The 26245-nt window shown below is 42.1% G+C and overlaps 1 protein-coding gene across 8 annotated transcripts in view; it reads right to left on the reverse strand.

Moving 5' to 3' along the window:
• MAK (male germ cell associated kinase) overlaps window positions 1-26245 on the reverse strand; it is a 39308-nt gene that overhangs the window by 11735 nt on the left and 1328 nt on the right. For 4 of the 8 annotated variants that reach the window (XM_077353188.1, XM_077353184.1, XM_077353182.1 and 1 more), the window contains exons 2-12: window positions 20382-20683; window positions 19851-19905; window positions 17385-17506; window positions 15817-15896; window positions 15181-15313; window positions 14929-15100; window positions 12520-12687; window positions 10438-10767; window positions 7360-7550; window positions 3701-3825; window positions 1484-1612 (exon numbers count right to left, since the gene is read on the reverse strand). In XM_077353188.1, the coding sequence (XP_077209303.1) occupies window positions 1484-1612; window positions 3701-3825; window positions 7360-7550; window positions 10438-10767; window positions 12520-12687; window positions 14929-15100; window positions 15181-15313; window positions 15817-15896; window positions 17385-17506; window positions 19851-19905; window positions 20382-20482 (1606 nt within the window). In that variant the 5' untranslated portion in view covers window positions 20483-20683. Of the gene's footprint in view, window positions 1-1483; window positions 1613-3700; window positions 3826-7359; window positions 7551-10437; window positions 10768-12519; window positions 12688-14928; window positions 15101-15180; window positions 15314-15816; window positions 15897-17384; window positions 17507-19850; window positions 19906-20381; window positions 20772-21072; window positions 24361-26245 lie in introns of those variants that run through there. The other 4 variants (XM_077353189.1, XM_077353187.1, XM_077353185.1 and 1 more) reach the window with 2 other exon arrangements.

Below are 26245 nucleotides of genomic sequence, written 5' to 3' on the forward strand. Positions count from 1 at the left end.
AAGAATCATCTTCAAAGAAAGCTAAACCAGTGACCACTTAACTTATACCAAGATCTAAGCAAGCAATGTAAAAATTTAAATCTTACAAGACTTCAATCATAAAAAAGCCAACTGAACACTGCAAGAGTGAGTTACCTTTATTAGTCCTAGAAAGAGAATCATAACACATGTGCTAGATTTTATGAGCCTCTATTCTTTTATACACTTTCTACAGCACAGGAAATACTATCATTTTTATTACCTAAGTTCATGTAAACCTAATATTAATACTCAAAAATAGCCTGGACATTTAGGCAAATGTGCTTACTTCTTCTGGAGCACATTTACAGTTTGAGGGTATTTGTAAAATGCATTTTACAGACATCCAATATGATCGTTCAACATAAATAAAAATCCAATTCAACTCCATATAGAGTCATATCATTCCAAAAGAGCCAGAAAATAAGAACAGCGCCTCTTCTGGATATACAAACCTTACCATCCAATTTCTTAATGCATCATATGTCTGTAAGGACCAACAGTTCAGTAGATTATCTATGCTTCTGGTTACTAGGCAAGTGTTTTGAAGGAATGAGTATGTAAATAATAGCTACAGATTTTTAAACTGGGGGAAAAATCTTGATAACTTTTGTCCAGAAAAACTGAATGCAAGTTGGCCATGCCCCATGCTAGTTCAATATTTAAGTTATTATAACTGACATTATCTTTTAAACAATGAAGGCTTTTGGTTTCATTTGCAAAAGGTCGTGTCCTGTTCAATATTCCAGGCCAACCCAAAGGAAAAGATAGGTCAATTGCTTAAATTAACATGGTAAACCAGTGATTTACACAGGATTAGAATGAAAAAACCTTCCTGGCAGTGTTTCAGTTTCAGATTTAGCATGGGCATCCTCCACTCCACAAAATGAGATTTAATTTCTCTATGCTATCTGGAGTTCTAAAAACCAAGCAGGGTTCAAAAGACTGGGTTAAAGAAACAAAATTATCTTCTCAGATGAATAAATCACCAACCTGTCCCACTATATGACCGTATTTCCAATATACACTTTTTGCACTGCTTCAGATACTAGACCTCTAAAAAGCCTCTTTAGCACTTTGTGGCATGGCTTTATGGCCCTGCAGGTATGTTTTCATTTACACTGCCTCTGGCTACATGGCTGTTTTTGCAAATACTGATACCTGAATCAAGGCCACAATTTAAAATCAATGCAAACTAACTGTGAAGCAACACGGTTTGCAACCAAGGGCTTCTTCCATGAGAGAAAGGGCAGGCCAGTTGGTGGGCTGAAGAGAAAGAAGAAACACTCACACTGTTTAATACCTGGGGGGGGGCACAGTACTTTGAGGAGCACAGCAACAAGAACGGAAAGGTGGGAAACTGTTGTTCAAGAGGTGTTCCACTCACAGGCCTCTGGGCATAACCCAGTGTATTTGGAAATAACATGCGGTGCACATACCTTTAATGGCATGTCATGTTAATTACCTGCATTAATTCGGCTGAACGATAGCCCTCCGAGAGGTGCTAGCGGTTTTGAGAACACAGAATTGTTCCAGGTCCCATGGCATCCTTCTTTATTGGCTGCTCCTGAGGAGACATTCTTAGGGTTTACACCTTAGAAAAATAATTATTTTTTAAAAGTTAATTCCGAACACAGACAGTTCCCATACGCAGTCTGTCACCCTCCAGCATGACCACTCGTGATATGCCCCAGACAAACATTTCCTTCAAAAGGCAATTTTAGGTCCTTGTGCAAAGTACTATATAAAAGTAGAAGAGAAGAAGAACTGGGTGTTTTTATACCCTGCTTTTCTCTCCCAAAGGAGTCCCAAAGCAGCTTACAAACACCTTTCCCTTCCTCTCCCCACAACAGGCACCCTGTGAGGTAGGTAGGGCTGAGAGAACTCTGAGAGAACTGCTCTGTAAGAACATCTCTAAGAGAACTGTGACTGGCCCAAGTTCACCCAGCTGACTGAATGAGGAATCAAACCCAGTTCTCCAGAATAGAATCCTCCACTCTTAACCACTACACCACGCTGGCTTTCCTAATATTCTCACTACTACTTACAGCAAGTTACTTAATGTGTTGGATTCCAGATTTAAATGGACATGTACTCTAATTTCCCTTTTCCTGCTGCAGGCTGCTGTCTTGATGTGTCCCTTATCCCCCCAGGAGTAGCATCTCGTACTGATCTGCAGCAGGAATAAGGAGGCAGGAAAGTTCCACTCTGGCCCTGGAAAATTCCATCTAGACCCAACTCACAGGGGCAGCAATCCATTCATCCCGTGCACCTGCTCTCGTCACTATTCAACAACAGTGCCAACCACCCAGTTTTCCAAATGATGTGTGTAAATAAGTGCAAGGTTCTTTGTTGCAATAATCAGTTTTTCATGGTGGGAGTTGCTGTGACAGGAAACAGAAAAGAACAGGAAAAAAGTTTGTTCTTATATGCTGCTTTTCTCTACCAGAAGGAGTCTCAAAGCGGCTTACATTCCCCTTCTTTTTCCTCTAGCCACATCAGACACCCTGTGAGGGATGTGAGGCTGAGAGAGCCCTGATATTACTGCTCAGTCAGAACAGCTTTATCAATGCTGTGGTGAGCCCAAGGTCACTCAGCTGGCTGCATGTGGGGGAGATGGGAATCAAACCAAGCCCGTCAGATTAGAAGCTGCTGCTCTTAACCACTACACCAAGTTGACTCTCCTAAACTAAAGCCATGCACTGTGGTCAGCTGCATATGTAAAATAATGTACTTTTCATGTGTTCATTGATTATGCTTCAGGTTCCAGCTCTTCAAGACAACACACAATCAGTTCTCCGAAACAGAAGTAATCAGCAAGAAGGGAGGAATTAGTGCTATGCACAGAAAAATAACCTTGACTCATGGAAAGTTCACCTCACTATGGAAACTGAAAATGACTTGATCTGAAGCTGGTTCATGCCTCAGACTGCTGATGCACCTATTCAATTCTGCACATATTAGATAATGCACTTTCAATGTACTTGAGAAGTAGATTTTTCTGTTTCACACCGAAAAACCCAGCACTGAAAATGCATTATGTAACACAGGGGTAGTCAAACTGCGGTCCTCCAGATGTCCATGGACTACAATTCCCATAAGCCCCTGCCAATGCTGGCAGGGGCTCATGGTAATTTTAGTCCATGGACATCTGGAGGGCCGCAGTTTGACTATCCCTGATCTTACACGTGCAGAATCTAGATCAGTACTAACTAGATCAGTACTGTGACTACCAGTGGCTCTCCCGGGTCTTAGCCAATAGCCTTCTGCCCAGTAATCAGACAGGTGAGGGAATTCACCTGGGAACTTCTGTAAGCAAAGTGCATACGCACTCTACCACCTAAGCCATCCAGGGTCTATATTACACAGTCGGACTTCCAGCCTGGCCTTCGTAAAGGCTGAGCCACGCTGCAAGCTGTTTATGACATTCTTCTATCCAGGACCGCTTTTTGAAATGATATCCAGTAGTCCAAAATCATACAGGAGCAGAGGGAGCTAAAGACCTGGTTGTCTGAACTGCCCATGCTGAAATGCAGTTTCTCTGCTGCTTTGGCAAGCAACCTCTCTCTTCACCCTTTACATGTGTATTCTCTGTTGTACTGTGCATGCTAACAGACAAAGCTCCCCCACTAAAAAAGCAAAGAGGTCAAAGCATTATGCAATTCACCCCACCCCCTTTTACCAGGTATGTATCTCGACTGCTTAAGGTAGTACTGTTTTGCTGATGTAGTGGATATCCCAGAGTCATTTCTCTTTAGAACTTTGTTTTCTCCTCCTGGTTGGCCTGAGGTAGGGGACTTAGGAACACTGAAAGCAAAGAGAATGTATATTAAAACAAGAGAGATTTCTGCTCAACTTCAGATTTGTCTGCCTGTCCGTTTATTGCAGAAGCGAAGGTAACTTAGTGCCTGGTTGACGTACAGTGCAGACACTAAAATCACACCGGAATCAGTGCCAATGTGTTAGGAAACAGAGCAATTCAGACTGCACTTCTGATAGAAAAAGCTATGCAGACAAATGCATTCAGGTTCTGAATGGGCTTCTTTCGTTCTGACAGTACTGATATAATTTCTTATGTGTGTTGTAACTAATTATTACAGCTAAATCTCTCCAAGTACTTTGCAGAATGGAACAGTGAATAAAAACCTTTTAAAAATATTCACAGTAGCTCTAAAAGCAAGAGCCAGTCTGCCATTGCCTCATCTGCTTTTATCTAAAATGCTCTCAAATAGCAAAACTGCTCCTGGCGTCTGCCATTTCAAACCTGCAGATGGAAGAATACTCCTCTCCTCTCTCTCCCTCTCCTTATAAGACAATTCCTTCTACAAAGAAAACAAGATATCAGGTGGGAAAGTCCTAGCTGACCTTCTTTTAAGACACACTGATTTTCTTCACCTAGATTCTTGGCTTTGGGTGGAATATTCACATATAACTCACTTCTTACAGAATGGAGCTCAGGGACATTACAGAGCACAGGGTCCCTCTTTTATGGAACTGAACAGTTCTCCAGATATAAAATATGTCATTTATAAACTGGCAACCTCTTTTTTTCCTGTTCAAATGTGTCGCTTGGCACTTGTGTCCATGTCTAACTGGACAATTTGTGATTTCTTTTAAAAGGGATGGAAGAGGAGTGCCAACTCATGTGGTCAGACCTGAGATATATAGTCAAGGTTCAGATATGTAGCCATGTTAGCCTGTAGTTCAGACTTTCTCAACCAAGGTTTTGTGAAACCTTGTGGATTCTTGACAGCTCTGGAAGGAAGTGGGATTTTTAGATTTGTTAACCATTTATTGGGTGATATAGTCATGTCAACCCATGCCCCAATGGCCAGTGATGGGCTTGGAGGGGGTAGGAATGGAAGGGCCCCAGGTGGGCATGTACACACTTATGCCTCCCAATCATATTCTGCATGATCGTGCCACTTCTGGGGTTTCTTGAGGCCTTAAGAATGTTTCAGGGGGTTCTCAGTGGTAAAGAAGTTGAGAAAGGCTGCTGGACTAGAATGACATTCAAGTCCAGGAACACATAAAAAATCAGCAACATTTCCCAGATGTAAGCTTTCATGGGTCAATATTGACTTCGCCAGATACACGAGAAACACTAAACATGCAGAATAAGAGCCTCTCAAGAATAAAGTAAGGTGACTTGCAGTTCACATTTTGATACTTTTGCAATAAACACAAGTTGGATGCCTGCCCGCCTGCCACCAACCATGGGCACCAACACAATCCCAGTGCAAGGCATATACACAGCCCCATGGTGGAAGGGCCTCCCCTGCTACATGACTCCTACATGACTCCTGTACCTCGACCCACTCCCTTGCTTCCATCCACTGACTGTACAAAAGAAACACTTTGGCATTCTGCCACATCCTTTGCAAATCTCTTCCAGGCAACTCTAATCTTGTTAGTGCTGAAGCTAGTGCCAAGGCAACGGTCTAAGGACTAATCTTGCAAGTGCCAGCTCCCCTCCAATCCAGTTCTGCCAGGGCACATGGCTGACTAAGCCCATAGCTACGGACCTTCTGCTGAAGGGGCTGTGCATCTCCAACCACACGAGCTGACGAACCATTTGTATCTTAAAGGAGCACTGGTTAGAATAAATTATTGTCTGTTCAGATTGCAATTCACTTTTACAATAGGCCTGCTAATGAGAAATTGCAGTGTAGAGCAGGGGTGGCCAGACTGTGGCTCTCCAGTTGTCCATGGACTACAATTACCATGAGCCCCTGCCAGCTACAGTAAGGGGCTCATGGTAGCTGTAGTTCATGGACATCTGGTGAGCCACAGTTTGGCCACCCCCGGTGTAGGGGGTGATCTAAGAATCTTCCAGAGAGAGGCAGAAGAGATTACTTAGCTTGCCATATATGAAGAAGAAGAAGAAGAAGAAGAAGAAGAAGAAGAAGAAGAAGAAGAGTTGGTTCTTATATGCCGCTTTTCCCTACCCAAAGGAGGCACAAAGCGGCTTACAGTCGCCTTCCCATTCCTCTCCCCACAACAGACACCCTGTGAGGTGGGTGAGGCTGAGAGAGCCCTGATATTACTGCTCGGTCAGAACAGTTTTATCAGTGCTGTGGTGAGCCCAAGGTCACCCAGCTAGTTGCATGTGGGGGAGTGCAGAATCAAACCCAGCATGCCAGATTAGAAGTCCGCACTCCTAACCACTACACCAAACTACACCAAACTGGCACAAAGCATTCTGAATGTACACCCTGGGACAATCCACAGAGATTTCATGGAGAAGGAACTGCAAGTAAGACTGCATGCACACAAAAGTATGTGCCCAGAATTAAACTTGGCTGGTCTTAAAACGGAGTATCCAGCATGTAGCAAGTAATCACCAAATGAATCCATGCAGGCTCAATAAACAGTTTCAGGAGGGAAACCTCTTAAAAAGAGTGTGCCAATTTCCAACAGACAAGTCCTGGTTAATTGCACTTGTTTTGGGCAAAGCTTCTTCAGTGCACAATGTTACAATCTGTGTCAAAAGATTAAAATACTAAACATTCCACTATTCACAAAGGGTTTTGTACTACTACTGGAAATTGGCACACTCCTGTTAAGAGGTTCCCTTCATTAAACTGTTTACTGAGCCTGTGTGGATTCATTTGGTGATTACTGGGTCTGAAATGGTGCCCAAACTTTGGGCTCAAACTTTGTTCTGCTGCTTCAGACCAACATGGTGACCCACCTGAATCCACTGTCAAATATGAACTTCAATGCACTGTTAGCATGTGTACAAATAGTATAATAATACTAGCTTTAAAGCCCATTCCTAAGAACGGGCCTTGAAAGGGTCCCCTCCCCTGGCCCCCAGCCAGGCAGCTTAAGGTGGATTTGGGCTGCAGCTTGCAGCTGGATCAAGTGGGGCGGGCGGGGGCTGAGCAGCTTGTTAGCAGGGCTGGGACAGAGCTCCTTAGCAGGCAGTCAGCAGGCCGGGAGGCCCTCGTTAGGAGGCCCAGCTTAGCAGGGCAAGAGGCCCTCGTTAGCAGGCCCTCCACCCCGACCCTTTGCCCAGGGCCCTCTCCCCTTACCTGCTGCTGGCTCCAGGCACTGAGGTGCATCTGAGAACAAAGAGGCTAGAGTCCAGGAACAGAGGGCGGGAGCTGCAGGGGCAAGGCCAATGATTGGCCCTATTCCAGCTTGGACACCCAGACACGTTCCACCCCCCAGGCTGTTTCACAAATATATAGAGGAACCATGGATAAGGATTGCTCAAAAAATTTCTTTTTGGATGACAGGTTCCAGCCTATATACGCATTCACGTGGGCAGACACGGTTTTTTAAAAATTTAGTACAACTGATAAACTACTTGGAAGAAGAGAAAGAGAGCCTTACCTAAAGAGAGATTCCTTTGTTCTCTTCTCATTCATTGTTGTAATGCTGGGTTTCTTGGAATACGAAATTCCAAATTCTGCATCCTCAAAATCATCCCAACTATCCATAGTCTTTAAAACAGTCTGACCCCAACGTCGTCGGCAATTTTTCAGGCCCACTGCACCATTTGAAGGTCCTATGGCTGTTTGCTTCTGGATGGATTACAAAAAGGCTATGTTATTTCTAAGATCATATTGTGCTTTTGCTCAGACAAGCCCGATCTCATCAGATCTTGAGAGCTAAGCAGGACCGAACCTGGCTAGTATTTGAATGGAAGATCTCCAAGAAACATTAGGGGTCAAGAAGCAAAGGCAACCAACGGCAAACCACCTCCAAACATCTCTTGCCTGGCTGCCAGACAATCCTTGAATCTCCTGGCTACACGACACATGGGATGAAAAACAAAAAAGGAACAAAAATCCAACCTGGGAAAACAAATTGGCTCCTCTGTCTTTCACTTAATTCCCCCCCATTTACTTGCCCAAATACAGTGTTGACTGAAAACTGTAGGGAAATTATTTTAAGGAACAGGGTGGCGCTCAAGCAAAAGAGAGTAATTCCCAGCATGATTCACAATGACAACTGAAACCAAGGTGTTGAAGATTTGAACAGGGACCCAGTCATTTGCACCTGAGAAGCTATTTTGAACAATGAGAGAACGTTGTAATCTAAAAGGAGAGATTTGGTATATGGGTGTACTTTCAAAAAAAAATTTGGAACCAGAGCTACATTCAGGTGATGGAGGCCATTCGCTTTGGCTGCTTATCTTCCCCGTTTGCTATGCAGTGTCATCTCCTTCCCTCCCCTCTGCAGCCATGTATCTTTGACCTCCCTTTATTTAAAGTTAGAGGGACTTCTCCCCCACCTGACATCCTCACTGCTATGAATCTCATTGGGTAGCCTTGGTCCAGCCTAACGTAACTCACAAGATTGTAAAGTTAAAGGGAGAAGGGAGGCAAGAAGTAGCATATAAGCTACCATGGGCTCATTGGAGAAAGTACAAGGCAACATTCGATAGATCCTTGTTTGTTTTGTGTCTTAATTTTCTGCTTTCTCCGAGGTATCCATGTGTCAACACAAGGACTGACATGAGGGTGATATGATGGCAAAGTCCACTCAATGGCTCTGTGCTTATCCCAACAAAATGGAATAAACTGGGATGCTGTTTAATCCTGTGTTTAACAGTTCTAAGAACTCATATTATAAACAACATCTTCCAGTGCCTTGCAACTGGAACTCTACAATAATATCTTCATAATCGTCTACACAGAATACAGAAATGTGAACTGCCTTTAAAGTTTGACGGGATTTGAAAGTTAAAATCCATTATCTTCTGTATGATTAGTCCTCTCCATCATGGATACATAAACACAGGTGGAGTTCATGTCAAGTGGCCAGCTACACTGAATGGCCCATCTGAGCCCTAAACACTATCACCATGTGAAGTGCTGAGAGAGGGAGACCCTTCGGCCCAAGGGAAGAGAGAGCTGCAGAAGAGAAGCCGAGCAAAAACAGAATGAAGAAAGAAAGGAGAAATAGGTATAAGCCAAATGCTGTGGGCTGCGGAAAGAACAGATGCTGGAACAAAATGAAAAGAAAAAGGGAAATCACCAAGGAAGCAGAAAGCAGGCAAATCCCACTGAATAAAAATGCTATGTGGAAGAAGAATTCAATCCTGATTTTTCCACCCTTTGCAGCAAACAAACAAACAAAGTGTACCTGAGAGACCATCTCTCTGCCTATACCCTCAAAAGAGCATTACGCTCCACCACTGCCAACTGGCTGGTGATTCCTGGCCCCAAGCAAGCATGTTGGTCCTCAACGAGGGACAGAGCTTTTTCTGTCATGCCCCCCACCTGGTGGAACGAGCTCCCTGAAGAGATCAGGGCCCTGCCTGAACTCCCACAGTTCCGCAGGGCCTGCAAAGGGGAGCTCCACCAGGCATTTGCCTGAGACCGACCACAGGTCTCCCCCACCTCTGACATCCCCTCCATGGCCTGAAGCAGCCTGACCTCTCTAGGGGGTTAGCTTGTTATGTTGTTATTGTTGGGATCACTGAAGTTGTTGTTTAGAACCCCTGTTGGTTTGTTATTGTTGTATATTGACTAAGTTGTATGTTGACTCGTTCCAAGTATCCCCCTATGATGTTGTATGTAAACCTCCCTGAGAAATATAGAAGGGTAGTATAGAAATCAAATCAAATGAATAAAAAGTGCATTGCACAGAGTGGAACCCAGGGCAAAGTGAATCCCCCTAGCCCCAAATGAGTAAACTTACTAAGTGATTCCCCCCCCCCATGAGTACACCATCTGCATCCAAAAGCACAATGCCCACAAAAGGAATGTGTGCTTGCCCTATGCTTACATAGATCTGAGTCCCATTGCAATTAATGGGAACTCTGTTATTGGCAGGCAGCAGTGCCTGTTAAGCTTTGGGGGTTCCCTATTGTGTTTCCAAGGCTAGAAAACACCACCCCCACCGTTATCCAGCATTTTTGCACGAGTTTTGGGGTGGGTTTCATTTTCCAAACAGCCCAAGCTGCAGCCAAAAGCTTGGACATCTCTTCGAAGAAGGAAGAAGGAAGAAGGAAGAAGGAAGAAGGAAGAAGAGTTGGTTCTTATATGCCACTTTTCTCTACCCGAAGGAGTCTCAAAGAGGCTTAGTCACCTTCCCTTTCCTCTCCCCACAACAGACACTCTGTGAGGGAGGTGAGGCTGAGAGAGCCCTGATATCACTGCCCAGTCAGAACAGTTTTATCAGTGCTGTGGCGAGCCCAAGGTCACCCAACGGGCTGCATGTGGAGGAGTGCAGAATCGAACCCGGCATGCCAGATTAGAAGTCCGCACTCCTAACCACTACACCAAACCATACACATGCCAAGCATTGATTCCCCAGCCCCAATCCAGTCAGAATTTGGCACAAATTTTGGCTTGCTGTTTGATTTGTACCCATCCCTAAAACTCTCGGCATGATTTGAATTGCCCTTGTGCAACTATAACATGACTGATTCGGAGGTGAAGTGTCTTGAAGACCACTTACTGGTGATGTGTTTTTATTGATGGCTGGAAAGAACAACTGCTGCTGCTTTGATGGGTGCTGGTTGGCTGAGTTCAGCGGGAGCTGAATTGGCTGGAGAGGCTGTTGGTTATTCTTCAACAGAGACTGTAGCTGAAATCTGTCCGGTGCATCCGGTGACGTCTGAGATTCTGGCTTAGATACAGGTTCTAATCTTGACGGAGGTTCTAGCTTGGATAGAGATGGCCTTGGCTCTGTTTGCTGGACTGGCTTAGGATGCAGCTGTTTCTGATCCAAATTCTGTGGAGGTGGTCCCAAAACTTGGCCAACTTGGAAGTAGGGGAATTTCAGTGCCTGACGGGAGAAGAAGAGGGAAAGCACACTGATAATGGAACTCTCCAATGCAGACAAAAAAAATCACACAGTGTAGGAGTAAGATAGGCAGACACTAATCCATCTCTACCCTAACCCGGATAGCCCAGGCTGGCCTAGTCTCATCACGTCTTGGGAACCAATCAGGCTTGGCCCTGGCTAATATTTGGATGGGAGATTTCCAAGGAATACCAAGGAATGGCCAACAACCCCTGAGTGTAGGCAGTTTGCCACTGCCAACCCCAGAGAAATCACATTGGCCTCAGTCAGGTGAAATGCTCTTCCAAATGAGATCAGCGCCCTGTGGGACATTAAACAATTCTGCAGGGCTTGTAAAACTGAGCCTGTGGCTGAGGCCCAAATTGGTATGTGACAATATTTGGCCTCCCCGCTGAAAGCATTTAACAAGTCTAGATAGTTATCACAATATCTGCGATTTTATCAAAGGGAATGTTAACATCAAAAATGCACTTTATGTCCCTTTGTCTCCCATCTGAGAGAAGGTGGTGGCTTTGATACAGCTTTCAACCCAAATTGACTTGATTAAGCGAGTATAATATAGGTTTGTATCTTATACAGAATGTTGTGAGCTGCCCTGAGCCTTTGGGGAAGGGTGGAATACAAACCTGAAAACAAACAAACAAACAAATAAATAATAATGTAGCTTGCCTTGAACACCCTAGGGCGTCAGCTGTGATTTGACAGAAAAAGGGAGAGAGAAATCCTCTCTCCAGCCCTATCCAACGACCTTGAAAAACAAGGTACCTGAAGGCCAGCATGCCTCTTTGGGGATATCATGCTGCAAAATCAAGGGAAGCTAATGGTTCCTACTTTGACAATTTAATCTGCCAAATGGAAGACACAAGGACTAGAGTTCTTAAAGGCCAGTAAGCTCCCCCCACCCACAGAAAAGGAAGATATGTCAATCCAGAACACAAAGGGAGGAACAAGCATCTAAGACTGAGCCTAGACATTCAACAGCCAATAGTGTGCATCTTCCCTTGCCTAAAACTGCCGGGCTGTGATACCGCAGTTGCAGCTCCTGAATTATTTCCAAGGGCAGTGCCATGCATTACGGCAATCAACCTTTGAGGCTTGGACATGGATACTTGTTACATGTCTCTGAGTGCCTACCACTGTCAAGAGACACCCCAAATCTTGCAACAAGTCCACACGTCATTGCATCAAACAGTTGTGATGAAAAAGTGCTTCTGGCCACTGCCCCAGCCAACTGATGCGCCAGAAGGGGAAGGTTCAGAACAATGTTCAGGCTGCAAGACAGGGCAATCCAACCAAACACAAGCCATTCACATAGTGTCCTTTTGATCCTGCTTAGATTCAACCCTTGCTATAATCTATGTCTGAAGTGGGAAGAGAGATTTCTTCTCCTGTAAAGTACAGCACTGACAGCAGTTACCACAACAATCCTACAAAAGTTTCCTTAAGTTATGAAGGCATCTTCGACTTGCAAATCCATTAACTCAACTAGTGGCTATTTCTGGCAGGTGGCAATCTTACATATTTATTTTATTACATGTCTTGATTGATAAGGGGGGAGGAATATATAAGCATTTCTATTTCAAGTGTTAACCATTTCTATTTTATTATTTACAGAACTAGCCTGCATAAAAACGCTCTCCTCCCCCCCCCCCCCCCCCCGCAGGGTTCTGTGCTGTTCACAGTGTGGCTCAATGTAAGCTTGACCCAGGATTTCTTATGACCGGACTTACATACCCGACTTGCAGTAGGTCGCCTCTTTGGATCCCAATTCAACATTTCATTCATGAGCTGGATTGCTTCATTGCTAGCATTTGGGATGAGAGTCTTTAAGTTTATGGGGACACACTGGGGGAAGCGGAAGTTCATTGCAGCCGCAAGCTGGTACCCTTCTGTCCAATCACTCTGTCAGAAGACATATACAAAGTCATCTTTGGAAGCCCCGTTGCCTTTGTGCTGTACTACACGAGCCTGCCCACCTGCAGAAAACACCACTGACAGGATAGTTCATACCCTACACCTCTGCCCAATGTTGATTACTATGGGAAAATTCCTCAAATACTATTAATTCACTTTTATGAACCTCTGTCCCTACAGATCCTGCAATAATCTGCTGCACTCTTCAGTAGAACGACTATTATTACAACCCTGCAGTGTTCCCCTGGGACCACCCTAATCTGACTATAGGATAAAACTGGCATCTACAATTACCGAAAAGGGCCAAATTCCATGAAAAAGAGTGAAGTTCATCTGGAGGTTTCTAATTTTTATTTTTTTTTGGGGGGGGGGGATACCTAAGGGAGAACAAGATAGAAATTTGTAAAATAGTGTGTATTGGGGGAAAGTAGCAAGACTGCTTTTCAAATTTAAAAAGGGATAAAAGAAAGCACTTTGTTCATACAATGTATAAGTAACTTGTGGAACTCATTGCCACAGGGTAAGTGATCCACAAACTACAAAGGGAGGTGGGACGAAATGCACATTGGGCATGAATTCTCCTTGAATGCCATCTTGTTACAAGAAGATAAGAAAGACTTTTTCTCAACTGCTTACTATTATATTATCTGCCTCAAACATTTTAATTGGGAGAGCCACACTGATGATTCATATGTACTTGTCCATGTAGCAATTGCTTTGTGACTACTGTAATTCTTTTTGCAAATACACTATAAATCCTAATCATTTAGTTAGGTAGCTGAGTTCACACGCACAAGGTAAGTGACGGATGCTGCTTCAGAAAGAATTAGAACACCATTCATGGCTATTAGACCCATCAATGGCTGTTATCCAATACAGAAGCTTCACATCAATACTGGTTGCTGAGGGCCCCCTTGCCTCCCCAGCTTGAAGATGGAATTGGGATTAAGTGTGTAGCCCTTTGGTGGTTTCACTCTTTTCTGTCTGGCTGGACATCAAACCTCCACTGGAAGTACAAAACCAAATGATCAGAATTTATCTTGTGGAGCGCTTAGGGTCCTATTCTCTCACCCATGCTTATATATCGATATAAATATTATTTTAATGAGATTTTCGCTTCGTGTGTCAATATGCAGATGACACCCAGCTCTGTATTTCATTATCCAAGCCTCCAGATGTATTTTTTTTTTAGAACAAAGTTTGAGTCCAGGGGCATATGCACAAACACTTCCTCAGATACAATAAAAAGGGAGTGACCCTTTGACAGTCAATCACCTCATTTCAAAGAGGAGGAGGATGTAGAGGTGCCTCTGTGCTTGAGAGGTGGATGGAGAATAAGGGCAGGGTCTCAGCATTCCAGTTAAAAATACACCTGCCTATAACTCTCCTATTTTGATTGATTTAATTCCTTTAATGTGTTTTCCCATGGACTGTTTATGCACTGGGAACTTCACTGCCCCAGCTTCCTTGCAAGAACACAAATTGGGGGCGGATGAGGTTCACCGGGCCAAATGTTCCCCCATGTGGGTGCAGTAAGAGGTGGGGCAACCTGCCATGACTAAAACTCCAGCCTGCAGCCCAGCATGAAACCTCCAGTGCATAAAAGGTCCTGGAGCTGACCCCAAACAAATGGTAACTTTATTAACTAAGATGATTATTTCTCTTTGATTCTGGAATATATTAAACATTTTCACTGTGCTATATGTTAATTTATTACGCACACTTTGTCTATAAGCATGGACTGGTAATTCCCATTTCATTGTATCTGAGGTCATGTGAATGCAGGTGAAAGTTTATACCTGAATAAAACTTTGTCTTAAAGGTGCCACTGGACTCAGATACAATGTTCTGCTGCTTGACACCAACGTGGCTACCCACTTGAATCTATCTTCATTTCTTTCCAGATCAAGCTGGGCCCAAGGGGCAGTGGACACATAAACACCACACAAATTGCATGGTGATCAAGAGAGTGTTATCTTTTGTGTTATGGGCATCAAAAGAGTGTTATCCATCCCATACAGTTCAAACATGCAGCGGGCTGCCTCAACATCCAAATCACTTTCTCAGTGTAGTAAAGTGGTTAGAGTGTTGGGCAAGGCAGTGGGAGGCCCAGGTTTGGATCCCCACTGTGCCATGGAAACCATGCTGGGGAGGAAAATCAGGCTATGAATGAATGAAAGAGTCTTATTCTCACCAATATCAACATTATATATTGGCCAAACAGCTCACCTTCTTTGGGGTTCCTAACACTTGGCAAATTTTGAAGATTTCATCAACTTCACTTGTCCCTGGGAAAAGGGGCCTTAATGTGTATAGCTCAGCCATTATGCTGCCAACTGCCCATATATCGATAGGGGAACTATAAACCGAAGATCTCAGCAAAACCTCAGGTGCACGATACCTGGGATAACAGAAATAAGTAAATGCATTTCTATTCAGATACAAATGGCATGTGAAGGTCTAGCTGAAAAATATACTCACCACCTGGTAGAAACATAATCAGTATACGGAGGCTGCGATCTTAGCTCTCTAGCCAGTCCGAAATCAGCTATTTTAACAAGTTCCGGACCCATACAGAGAAGGTTTTCAGGTTTCATATCCCGGTGGAAAAAACCTGTCAATGTAAATACAGAGGAGGGCAACATAAAGGGGGGGGGAAACCTGATCACTGTATTGACAGCTACATAAAGGATTTGCTTTCAAAAATCTACTGGAAAATAAAGAGATCCCCCTCTTTTGATTTCTGAGCCTGATAAAGACTTAAAGAATAAGGCAAAATGGCTACAATCATGGGCTGGCAATCAGAATTTTTTACTCACTGTAAAAAGAAACAAAATGTGGAGAGGGACAGCTTCCAGCAATAAAATAAAATAAAATCTTAAACTCATAAAATATTTCTCAATAGGCTATCAAAAATAGATAAGAACTTCTAATCAAACTGGCTATATTTCACTCATATATGTACAGTGTTGTTGTGTTTCAGAGGACAGTATAAAATGAGCCAGCAGTTTTATTCCCCATATGGTCCATAAGGAAAAGTAAACCTTTTCGAGTTACGAACACGCTACTATTCATTTCCACTTTTACTCAGAGAAAACTATGTAGCAAGAGACCTACCATGTTTATGGATAAAAGCTAGTCCTTGCAATATCTGATACATAATGTTTCTGATGACAGACTCTGGGAACAACTTATTTCTGCAAGGAAACAAATTCAGAATTACATATTTTAATGCAAATTATAGCTCTGTATGCAGCCCCCCCTCCCCCCACATACACGCACACAAAAATAGGACATCACTTTACAGTGTGGCTTAGACCAAAACTAACAGTAGCATTTATGGTTCTTGTTTTACTTTTATTCTCCCACAAATAATAAAAATCACATAGTGAATGAAAATAACAGCTTCCTCCCTTGCTGGCAAAGTGGGGGCCTCACACCAGACATTTACACAGTGGTCTAATATCTGAATAGGGCATGAGCACAGGCTTGAACAGTACAGCCAATATCCCACTTTGGACCCATGCACATTGGATTTCATATGCCCTAGTAGAGCATGACCAATAAAGGCAGAATACACACAAGCCCAACGGGGGGCAAGAAGTCACAAACTCACACACCAAGAAACTGGATATCACCAGAAAACACACCACAGATTTGACAAACAAATTTGACAAACAGGTGAGTAATTTGGAATCTGCTGGATCCACAGCTCAATTCTCAATGAGACTGCTGTGGATGAAGAGTAAGCCAGTTTCTTTCATACTCTAGCCCAAGTTTGGAACATTTCTACTTTTTATTTATTTATTTATAGTTTCATTTATTTTCCGCCCCTCCCATGAGACTCAGGGTGGATAGCTTTAGAGGTAAAAACATAAAATCGTAGTACAAAATAAACATGTAATGTATATCAATTAAATTATTATTATAGGTACAAGAAACAAGGATTAGAACTAATTGCCTCCTCTTTCTCTCATGGGAAAGGGGGAGGGTTCATAGAGGTGGCCATTTGAGTTGGCTGGTGGGTTCCGACGGGGAGGCCTGTGGATCTGATGTTTACAAACCTCAACCATAGATAGGCCTGGCAGAATAGCTCAGACTTACAAGCCTTGAGGAACTGTCCGAGGTCCTGCAGGGCTCTGATCTCCGTTGGCAGAGCATTCCACCAGGCCAGGGTCAAGGCCAAAAAGCCTCTGGCTATGGTTGAGGCTAGTCTGATCTCTTTAGGGTCATGGATCCCGAGCTGGTTCTGTTGACTAGATCTTAATGCTTTCTGAGGGACGTAGTGGGAATGACCATCCCATAGATATGATGGTCCCAGACCGTTTGGGGCAGAGGTAGTCAAACTGCGAACGCTGGCAGGGGTTCATGGGAATTGTAGTCCATGGACATCTGGAGGGCCGCAGTTTGACTACCCCTGATTTAGAGCTTTGATAGTGAGAACTTAAACCTTGAACCAGATCTGGTCTTCTGTCTGGAGCCAGTGCACCTGCAAGGGCCCTCCATTTTTATTTCCTAGCCTTCTGTTCAAAGACAATGCAACATACAGAGTATTGTAGAAGAGCTTGCAAGATCAAGTCAAGTGAACTCTATAAAACAGCAGATTCAAATGTGTCACCAGAAGAATGTGTCACTGAAAGCTGAATGCACTGGGATGCCATATTAAGTTTCAAAAGCAGACATACCTGTCCTTCATTAATTGATACAAATTTTCTTTCATATACTCAAACACAAAATAAAGATGATCATTTTCTCGGATAACTTCTTTCAGCTTTATCACATTGGCATGATTCAGTTTCTTCAGTGACTGCAAGACAACCAACAGGATTATTTTGAGCTTGCTACAGTTCCCCGAAATGTATAAAAACAGCTGCTTGAGGAAGTCTGTCACCACAATATATTTATTATCTGCCATTGTGATATTGTTTTAATTACGTTTTAATGGGTTTTATGGGATTTTATTGTTTTTATGAATTCTGTAAACCACCGCGAGACATTTGAGAGCGGCGGTATATAAATATAAATAAATAAACAAACAAATGCCTGAGCAAGACACAGGCCCCATTTTGAGCACATGAAAGGCAAAACATAGCCCAGAGGTCTCTCTATTTAGATTATTTATTATTTATTGTATGCTGTGTATAGTGTAGCCAGGAGACCTAAGAATTGTCTGGCAGCCAGGCAAGGGATGTTTGATTTGCCATTGCCTGCTTCCGCATCATGACCCCTAGTGTTCCTTGTAGGAACTACCACCCAAATCCTTGGCGGTCTCCCCTCCAAATACTATCCAGGGTCAACCCTGCTTAGCTTCTGAGATCTGACAGGTTCAGGCTTGCCTGGGCTATCAAGGCTAGGACTCCATCTAATTGTTCTATATTAAATGCATACAGTTCTCCCTAACTGCTTAACTTTTGGTTGTAAAGCAACCATTTCAGTTTACACTGGCCAAAGATCCAAATTAATCCCATAATTCCAGGGTGCTGGGTTGGCGTGTCTTTTAAGCCTTCCTGGATGTACCAGCAGTTCTGTTTCCGGCAATATGTCCTCTCAAGTGATTAAACGGACAGTCCCATTTTCATGCTAATTTGTTTCTATCAATCTGGATATATCTCTGAGTTCATCAAAGGTGGACCAATCAATGACAGCCACAGCTATAACTCTGACTAGGGTTTGAGAGAGAAATAACTTGGAAACCAAGTTAAAGGATCCATCTAGGAACATTATAGCCTGCTTCATTTTGAACTTCATTATGACCTTCTTATCAGTTCTGATCACTAGCCTTCCTTAAGCCCAGCCAGAGACAGAAGACCTGTGATTTTCCAGAAGTTATTTAACACTGAAAAGCAGCCATGGAAGTGGAGCATATCATACTAAGGAATGATCTAACCCTCTGAGGAGCAATCTAAACCTTCTGGCAGAAATCCTGACCTGGTAGTAACCCCAGTAGAGTAAGGCAGGAGGGAGACAGAGCTTATAGTTCCTCAGCAAAAAGATCTACTAGAAAAAAATGTTTTGGATAGAAGTGTGGAACCCCACTTTACCCTGATTCAAATTAGGGCCCCACACAGCTACTTTTTAACTATAAAACATACAATACGTATATTCATTCTACTTGTGCTATAAAGTTCCAAGTGGTGAAGTACTAATACTTCTGACTTTGGGAGTGGCCTGTCATGTCTTTAACATCCCACTTTAACATTAACAGCCAGATGAGGGTATCCTTAGAAAACCCAGATTTTGTGTCACCCGGCTTGCTGACATCATAGTAACATTACAAACAGTACAGACAATCCAAAATTCTGATACTAAGATAAGTCTCCAGGGTAGAATATCTTCCAAAATTCAAGCCCATGGTCAAACCACCAGACTTAAACAATAGTTGACTTTCTAGTACTGTTGAAAAATGATGCGGTATTTAATTTCTAATTTTTTGTTTTAACAATTCAAGCCACTATAACTACCATGCAGAAGGGAAGGATATAAATTTAAAGGAAAGGGGGGGAACCTTTAAAAAATAACCACAGTAGTTTTAGAGGCAACGATGAAGTAGGGGGAGGTAAAGTAAGTCTGCCTTTGCCTCTTCTGCTGTTCTCTAAAATGCTCTCAAATAGCAAAACTGTTCCTGGCGTCTGCCATTTCAAAACTACAGATGGCGGAATAGTCTCCTTCCCACACACTCTCTTTATAGGTTAATTCCATACATGTAGAAAACAAAATGTCAGAAATGTTCTAGCTGACCTTCTTCTAAGACATGCTGGCTTTCTACATATATATGAAGGAATATTCACATCTAATTTAGACCTTACAACATGTAAAGTGAACTGTTTCATCATATGGTGGGATGTTCTTGTACTCCAGACATGAAATGTGACATTTGAATACAAGGTGACTCTCAGTAATTTTCCAGTGCAATTGTGTCAATGTGTAACTTTTTAAAGGAATGAAGGATGGATTACAGTTTATGTAGCCATTTCTCTGCTATATGGTTCACTATGTGGATTCAGGTGGGTATCCATATTTGTTTCTAGCAGAACAACATTCATATGCAGCAGCTCCTTGAAGACTAGCAACATTTTCCAGGCCATAAGTTTTCATGAGTCAAAGCTCAATGTCAGATGCTATAATTAAAATTAGCTTATTATGATAATTACCTTGACTTCTCTCAAATTCATACATTCATCCCAAGAGTAGAACTTCCTTTTCATTCTGGAATAAAAACCACAGATAATTAAGTAGCACTTAATTGAAAACAATTAAATATCACATAATTGAAAGCAAAAGGAGACAGAAGCCAACTAAACCTAGCACTGAAATATGGTTAAATTGCTAATCTGCTCCAGTAAATAGCAGGACAAATAAATATATAATCTTGATAACAATTGTAGAAATGCAATGCATTTCTACAAAGAATCTTCAGCAATGGGTTAGTGCAACATACAGTCCATAATAAAATCTTCCCCAAAGAGTCATAACTAACAGGGCTCACAGCACCTCTTAATGCTGCAGCTCTAGTCAAAGGCCCAGCCATAAAGCCAGATGGTTTTACTCTAGTTGGATATATTTTGGGCATTACTAAGCACAACCAAGAGGGGGGGGGGAGACACACACACACAGAGATGCAACCCCACCAGAATTACCTTTCAAGACACTATTTAAAAACCAAAATATTTAATGGCACGTACCTTTTGATGGCCACTAGCTCCCCCGTTTCATTGCTCTTTCCCATCAACACGCTGCCATACGTCCCATCTCCAAGTTGCTTCATGGTTGTATAACGATTCATTTTGCAAGAACAGATTAGCCGATCCTCAGAAATTATGAAACTCTTTTTTCCCCGGTATGGACATCTAGAACGCTTCTGTTACATAGGTGATCTGTCATAGCAGCTGCCTGAGTCATCGGTTTTCTTTTCTATTACTATAACCACTTCATCCAGAAATAACGTAGCAGGAAAGGAAATAATGCTGCCATTCTTACAAGCATCCTTCACAACAAAACATATAGTTAAGTATTCAGTAAAAAATACATCACAGCGTCGCAACTTTCAACCACCTAGTAAATTTATATATTCTCTACCAAGGGAATATATAAAGAGCCTCTTGTGGCGCAGAGTGGTAAGGCAGCCGCCTGAAAGCTTTGCCTATGAGGTTGGGAGTTCGATCCCAGCAGCCGGCTCAAGGTTGACTCAGCCTTCCATCCTTCCGAGGTCGGTAAAATGAGTACCCAGCTTGTTTGCTGGGGGGTAAACGGTAATGACTGGGGAAGGCACTGGCAAACCACCCCGTATTGAGTCTGCCATGAAAACGCTGGAGGGCGTCACCCCAAGGGTCAGACATGACTCGGTGCTTGCACAGGGGATACCTTTACCTTTACCTACCAAGGGAAGTATGCATACAACGTATATCTACTAATATATTTTTAACAGGGAATCAAAAGTAGCTTTCCCAAACAATCCTTGTATCGTACAAAATGGGACCATGAATAATATATTAGAATGGCATCAATTGGGATGACTAGGAAAGACAGGAGTCAGTATAATTCCAATATCCAGGAGAAAAGGATGCCTTTGTTTGACTAAAAGTTCTTTTTTCAATTTTTTCAAGCAAATATACAATTAAAATGTTTTTTCCCAGTCAGCAATACACTCACTAGAATCCTAACAGTCTCAGTATTTAAACTTAAGTCTTTAGCATGCATAATAGTGAAGAAATATCTGAAAACGTAATTACTCTGGATGTGTGACTCTTTCCAAATTCCAACACTGGAGCAGTACATAACCTGCAAGGATTCATCTCATCACAGATTTATCCTATTCCAAACTATATACTGCAATTTTAAAAAAAACCTCCACAAACTATAGCTTATGGGGAAAGTAGTTATCCAATATAAGTGAAACATGAAATAAATACAGGTGCTGCCCAGGAAGATATGTGACAGCCTAGGGGACAAGAGAGAAAATTTTCCATTTCCCTCAAACCCTTTTCCATTTTCTAATAAAAATATCTGAAGTTTTGGGGAGCATCAAAAAAAACCCAACCCTCCTTTGAATCGGGAATGAGTGAAATGTTTTTAAAACAAGGTTTTACTGACTCAAGTAAACAGGATTTTACTGACTCATAGTATGAAGGTTTAGATTCAAAATATTTTCCAAGGCTGTTTTTTGTTTTGTTTATGTATACATCTATGTATATCTACTAAGTGGATACATAAACGTTTTCAATGGTATGAAGTTCAATTCTGTACTCAAACATGTTATTGTGACTTTATGAGTTGAAATTACAGGCTTTCATTTGTTTATGATAGAAAACAAGAAAAAATATTTTCATCCTCTTCCCATGTCCCTGGGTGTATATGACAGTGATACAGTGGGAGAAAAGAAAGCTGCCATCTGGCCATACTTTTAAGTCCACAAAGGAAACAAGAGTATCAAACTGAATTAACTGTGTGATGGGGGTATAAAGGATGACGTCTAGGAGATAAGGAAAGAAACGGTGACTTTCAGAGTAAATACAGAAGTGGGGTCATATTCACAGAATCAGACGATGGGAAGAACAGAAGAAATTAATCCTTCAGTTTATTCTGTCTAAGATTATTTAAATTATTACATGTTCTGTCTTTTTATCAGTACGATTATTATCATTGTTGTTGTTGTTAGAACAACTGGATCCAGCCCACAGAGCATTCTGCACCGGCCCACAGAGTATTTAACACCTTCTCATTTCATGGATCTTACGTAGAACTGGGATACAAACTGACATTGAGGTCCCCCGGGGAATACTTGTTAAGAGAAGATGGAAGAAGAAAAACCCTACTGTAAACAACAGATTGTTCTTTATAATGGATGACATGCTACCAATAATCTCCTTGTAGAAGATTAAGGAAGGATTAAGAAAGAGGACAGACAGAGGACAAGTTCCGTTTACTCTAAGATCTCTATCAGAAAACTTGCAGGAATTAACAGCAATTCATTATACTGAATTAACTAGTATGTACAACCAGATTTTCAAGCCAAATTCCAAAGAAAAGGTAATTTACCAGTAATGCCATTAAGCTCTTAAAATGTATTTCCCTAACTATGAAACAGCAAGGACACTGAGGATTGTATGTAAGTATTCCAGAAGTTGTCCTATATGTTCTGTCAACAATAACCACTGACCATAAAACCCTCTCAATAAAGTAAATGAAACTGCCTGCATAAAAATGTAATGTAAACACACGTTATGAGTGGCAGAACTGGAATCCAAGTAGGTAAGGCTGATCAATTAACCATAAGCTTTGCGGTTGTGAAAACACACTCTAAAAAGCATTTGGAAAGTACGCCATGCCCCGTGTAATTAACAGTGCCACTGAAGCTGTTACACCCTTCTAATTCCACTAAAATCAATAAGCAGAGAGTGATACGGCTCCATTTAGCATGGTCCTGGAAATCAGTTTTCTAGAGAAAACCAGATAACTACATTAAATAACCTACCCAATCCAGATACAGAATGTGCTAGTGATCCGTGAGCATATCTCTGTTGCTTTTTTTCCCTTGCTGCCAAGTCACAACTAAATTATGGCAGCCCTGAGCGATTTTAAAGGCAAGAGACATTTAGAAGTGGTTTACCACTGCCTGGTTCTGTGTAGAAATCCTGCGTTGTCTTGGTGGTCTCCCATCCAAGTCCTAACCAGGGCTGATCCTGCTTAGCCTCTGAAATCTGTAGAGATATCCCTGTTGCTTTAAATATCTTTAAATTACAGCACTACATACAGCCCCAATATAGATCAGAAAATCATGCTCTGTTTAATTTGTAGCAACATTCTAAGCAGAGTTATGTCCTTCCAAGTCAATTGATTTCAATGGATTTAAAGGACAGCAAAAAGAAACCTATAAAGGGTGCCCATAGTTCTTCAGTGAGAAGGTGGGCTTGCTTGCCAAACCAAGACAATTAGCACAGATAATTTTTAAAATATACGTCCAAATGTAAACAATCACGATACCAGGGTTCTTACCCAGTAAAAGAAAGTTGGATGATTATGTGAATTTTAGATGAGTAGTAACTAAATATGCATCTTGACGAAAGCAATAGGACTTAAGCAAAAAACCCCAAGCAACTGTATTTTGTTTTAGATAATGTTTTCTAGTAGTCAGAATCTTAGAAAAGGCATTTCTTCCTGCCCACGGCAGGAAATGCCTTTCCTAATATTGTGCTTTTCATAGTTTTTATAAGTGACAGTACTTAAAATAACATCTTATTTTTAAACGCTGTTTAATGAAGACATTGTTTTAGTCACTATAAAGTGTAATTAATTAGTCTAACTGATCCATCAGTCCACTGTTGCAGCTCTACTAAATGCCATCTTTTCAATGATACCTACGGGTGAACACAACTGCAGCAAATTCTAAAATTCAACAAGGCTTTAGAGACATCAGAAATACAATGTTATTAAAAAGAGGCTTAGGGGGAATGATGACAAATGGGATTGATTGGGAGCATTTGATTTTGGCCATTTGGTTCTGGAATATTCAGCAACTTACAAGAACATGGTGCTGCCAGGACCCTATGATTTGGGTCAGAAGTCTTACTACAAAAGAAGGGTTTTTAGATCCCACTTTTCACTAACTCAAAGGAGTCCCAAAGTGGCTTACAAAACCTTCCTTTCTCTTCCAACAACAGACACCCTGTGAAGTAGGTGAGGCTGAGAGCACTCTGAGAGAACAACTCTGCGAGAACAGTTCTAAGAGAACTGTGACTGGCTGCACATGGAGACGTGGGGAACCAAACCCAGTTCTCCAGGCTAGAGGCCGCCACTTTTTAACCACTACACCACACAGGCAATGCATGCTCTGCAGACAAGTAAGAAGGTTGTATAATGTGGTATTCCTCTAAATATAGCACAGAGAGAACAGTTTTCTTCTTTAATCTGAAGATTCTTCATGAATTTGCCATCAGGAAGAACTGAAACAAAGTTTTGGGGGTTTTAACAACTACTGGAGTGAGAAATATTATGCAGGCAATGGAGGCGCTGTGCATGTGCATACTAAAAGGAACTACAAAGTTACACCCAAAATCCTGGAAAGTATACTCTCCTTGATGTACTGGTTGTAGTGGTTAGGAGTGCTGACTTCTAATCTAGCAAGCTGGCAAGCTCCCCCACATGCAGCCAGCTGAGTGACCTTGGGCTCCCCACAGCACTGATAAAGCTGTTCTGACCAAGCAGTGATATCAGGGCTCTCTCAGCCTCATCTGCCTCACAGGGTGTCTGTTGTGGGAAGAGGAAGGGAAGGCGATTGTAAGCTGCTTTGAGGCTCCTTCTGGTAGAGAAAAGCAGCAGATAAGAACCAACTCTTCTTCTTCTTGCTCAAATCAAACATGTTGCTCTGAACCAACATAATACTCAAGGATCATTGTAAAACACATGCAGACTTGCGTGGATACTGGTGCTGTGCCAGAGAACATAAGAACAACGGCCTATTTAGCCCAGCATTCTGTTTCACACAAGTGGCTAATTAGATAGCATTGGAAGACCTCCAAACGGGACATGGGGTCATTTTATATTATTGACCCTCCCTCCCCTGTCTGTGTTGTCACTGCTTGGCCTAGCCTCCATGAATTTGTCTACATCCTTTTAAAGCCTGAAACAGATCCTGTGGCAGATCCACGAGTGAATTATTCACTGAGTGAACAAATGCCTCCTTATACTTGTCCTGAAATTATCCCCCATAAAGTCAATGCTAGCTGAAATACTAATGATTAATTATATAAACTGCTGCTCATAGGGCTAAACTCTCACTCTGAGTTCTTTCACACTGAAAATCTTGAGTACTTATTATAACTTTGTAAAGGCAACTTTCTATGCATACCACCCCCATTCTCCCGAAACCCCCAATTCTGCACACGTTGGATAATGCATTTTCAATGCGCTTCAGGAGTAGGTTTTCCTGTTTTACACAGGAAAATCCAGCTGTGAAAGCACCCTGAACATGCATTATCCAACATGTGTGGAATAAGAGTTTGGGCCTCTTTACAAAACAAAGTATGCAGCATAAACACGGGCTGTCTCCACACCCTATAATTAGGCAGATAGCGGCTGTGCTGTTAGAGCTCCTTCTCCCATTAGAAACAGGAGCCTTCATTGGAGGTTCCACACAAACACACAATTAGCATCTTGCATAGGGTTCACCTTGCTACACTTTTCTTCTTTTGTTTACTTTTACAGGACAAACTGCTTCTGTTGCTAAACAGTGACAAGTGGTAGCCTAGGTAGTAAAACAGACCTTTCACATCCTTTTATTCATACAAAAGGTGCAGCCTTTGTTTTATTCCAGAAGAATGAAAAAGTCTTTCCCTCCTGGGACTCTGTCAACATGCCCATGAAAGGAAGCTCTTTCTCCACCACCCAACTGTATTTTTGATACAGCACCCATATAAATAAGATGCAGTCAAGATCTTTCCACTAATTTGCTAAGTTTCTATTTATTTCTTAAAGCCTAGTCTTGACACCTTTACCTGTGAATATGTCTCCTTGATCTCAGGTGAATGGACTTGCAAGTAACCTTCATTCT

The sequence above is a fragment of the Paroedura picta genome, chromosome 9 (genome assembly GCF_049243985.1).
Source record: "Paroedura picta isolate Pp20150507F chromosome 9, Ppicta_v3.0, whole genome shotgun sequence".
NCBI classification, from domain to species: domain Eukaryota; kingdom Metazoa; phylum Chordata; class Lepidosauria; order Squamata; family Gekkonidae; genus Paroedura; species Paroedura picta.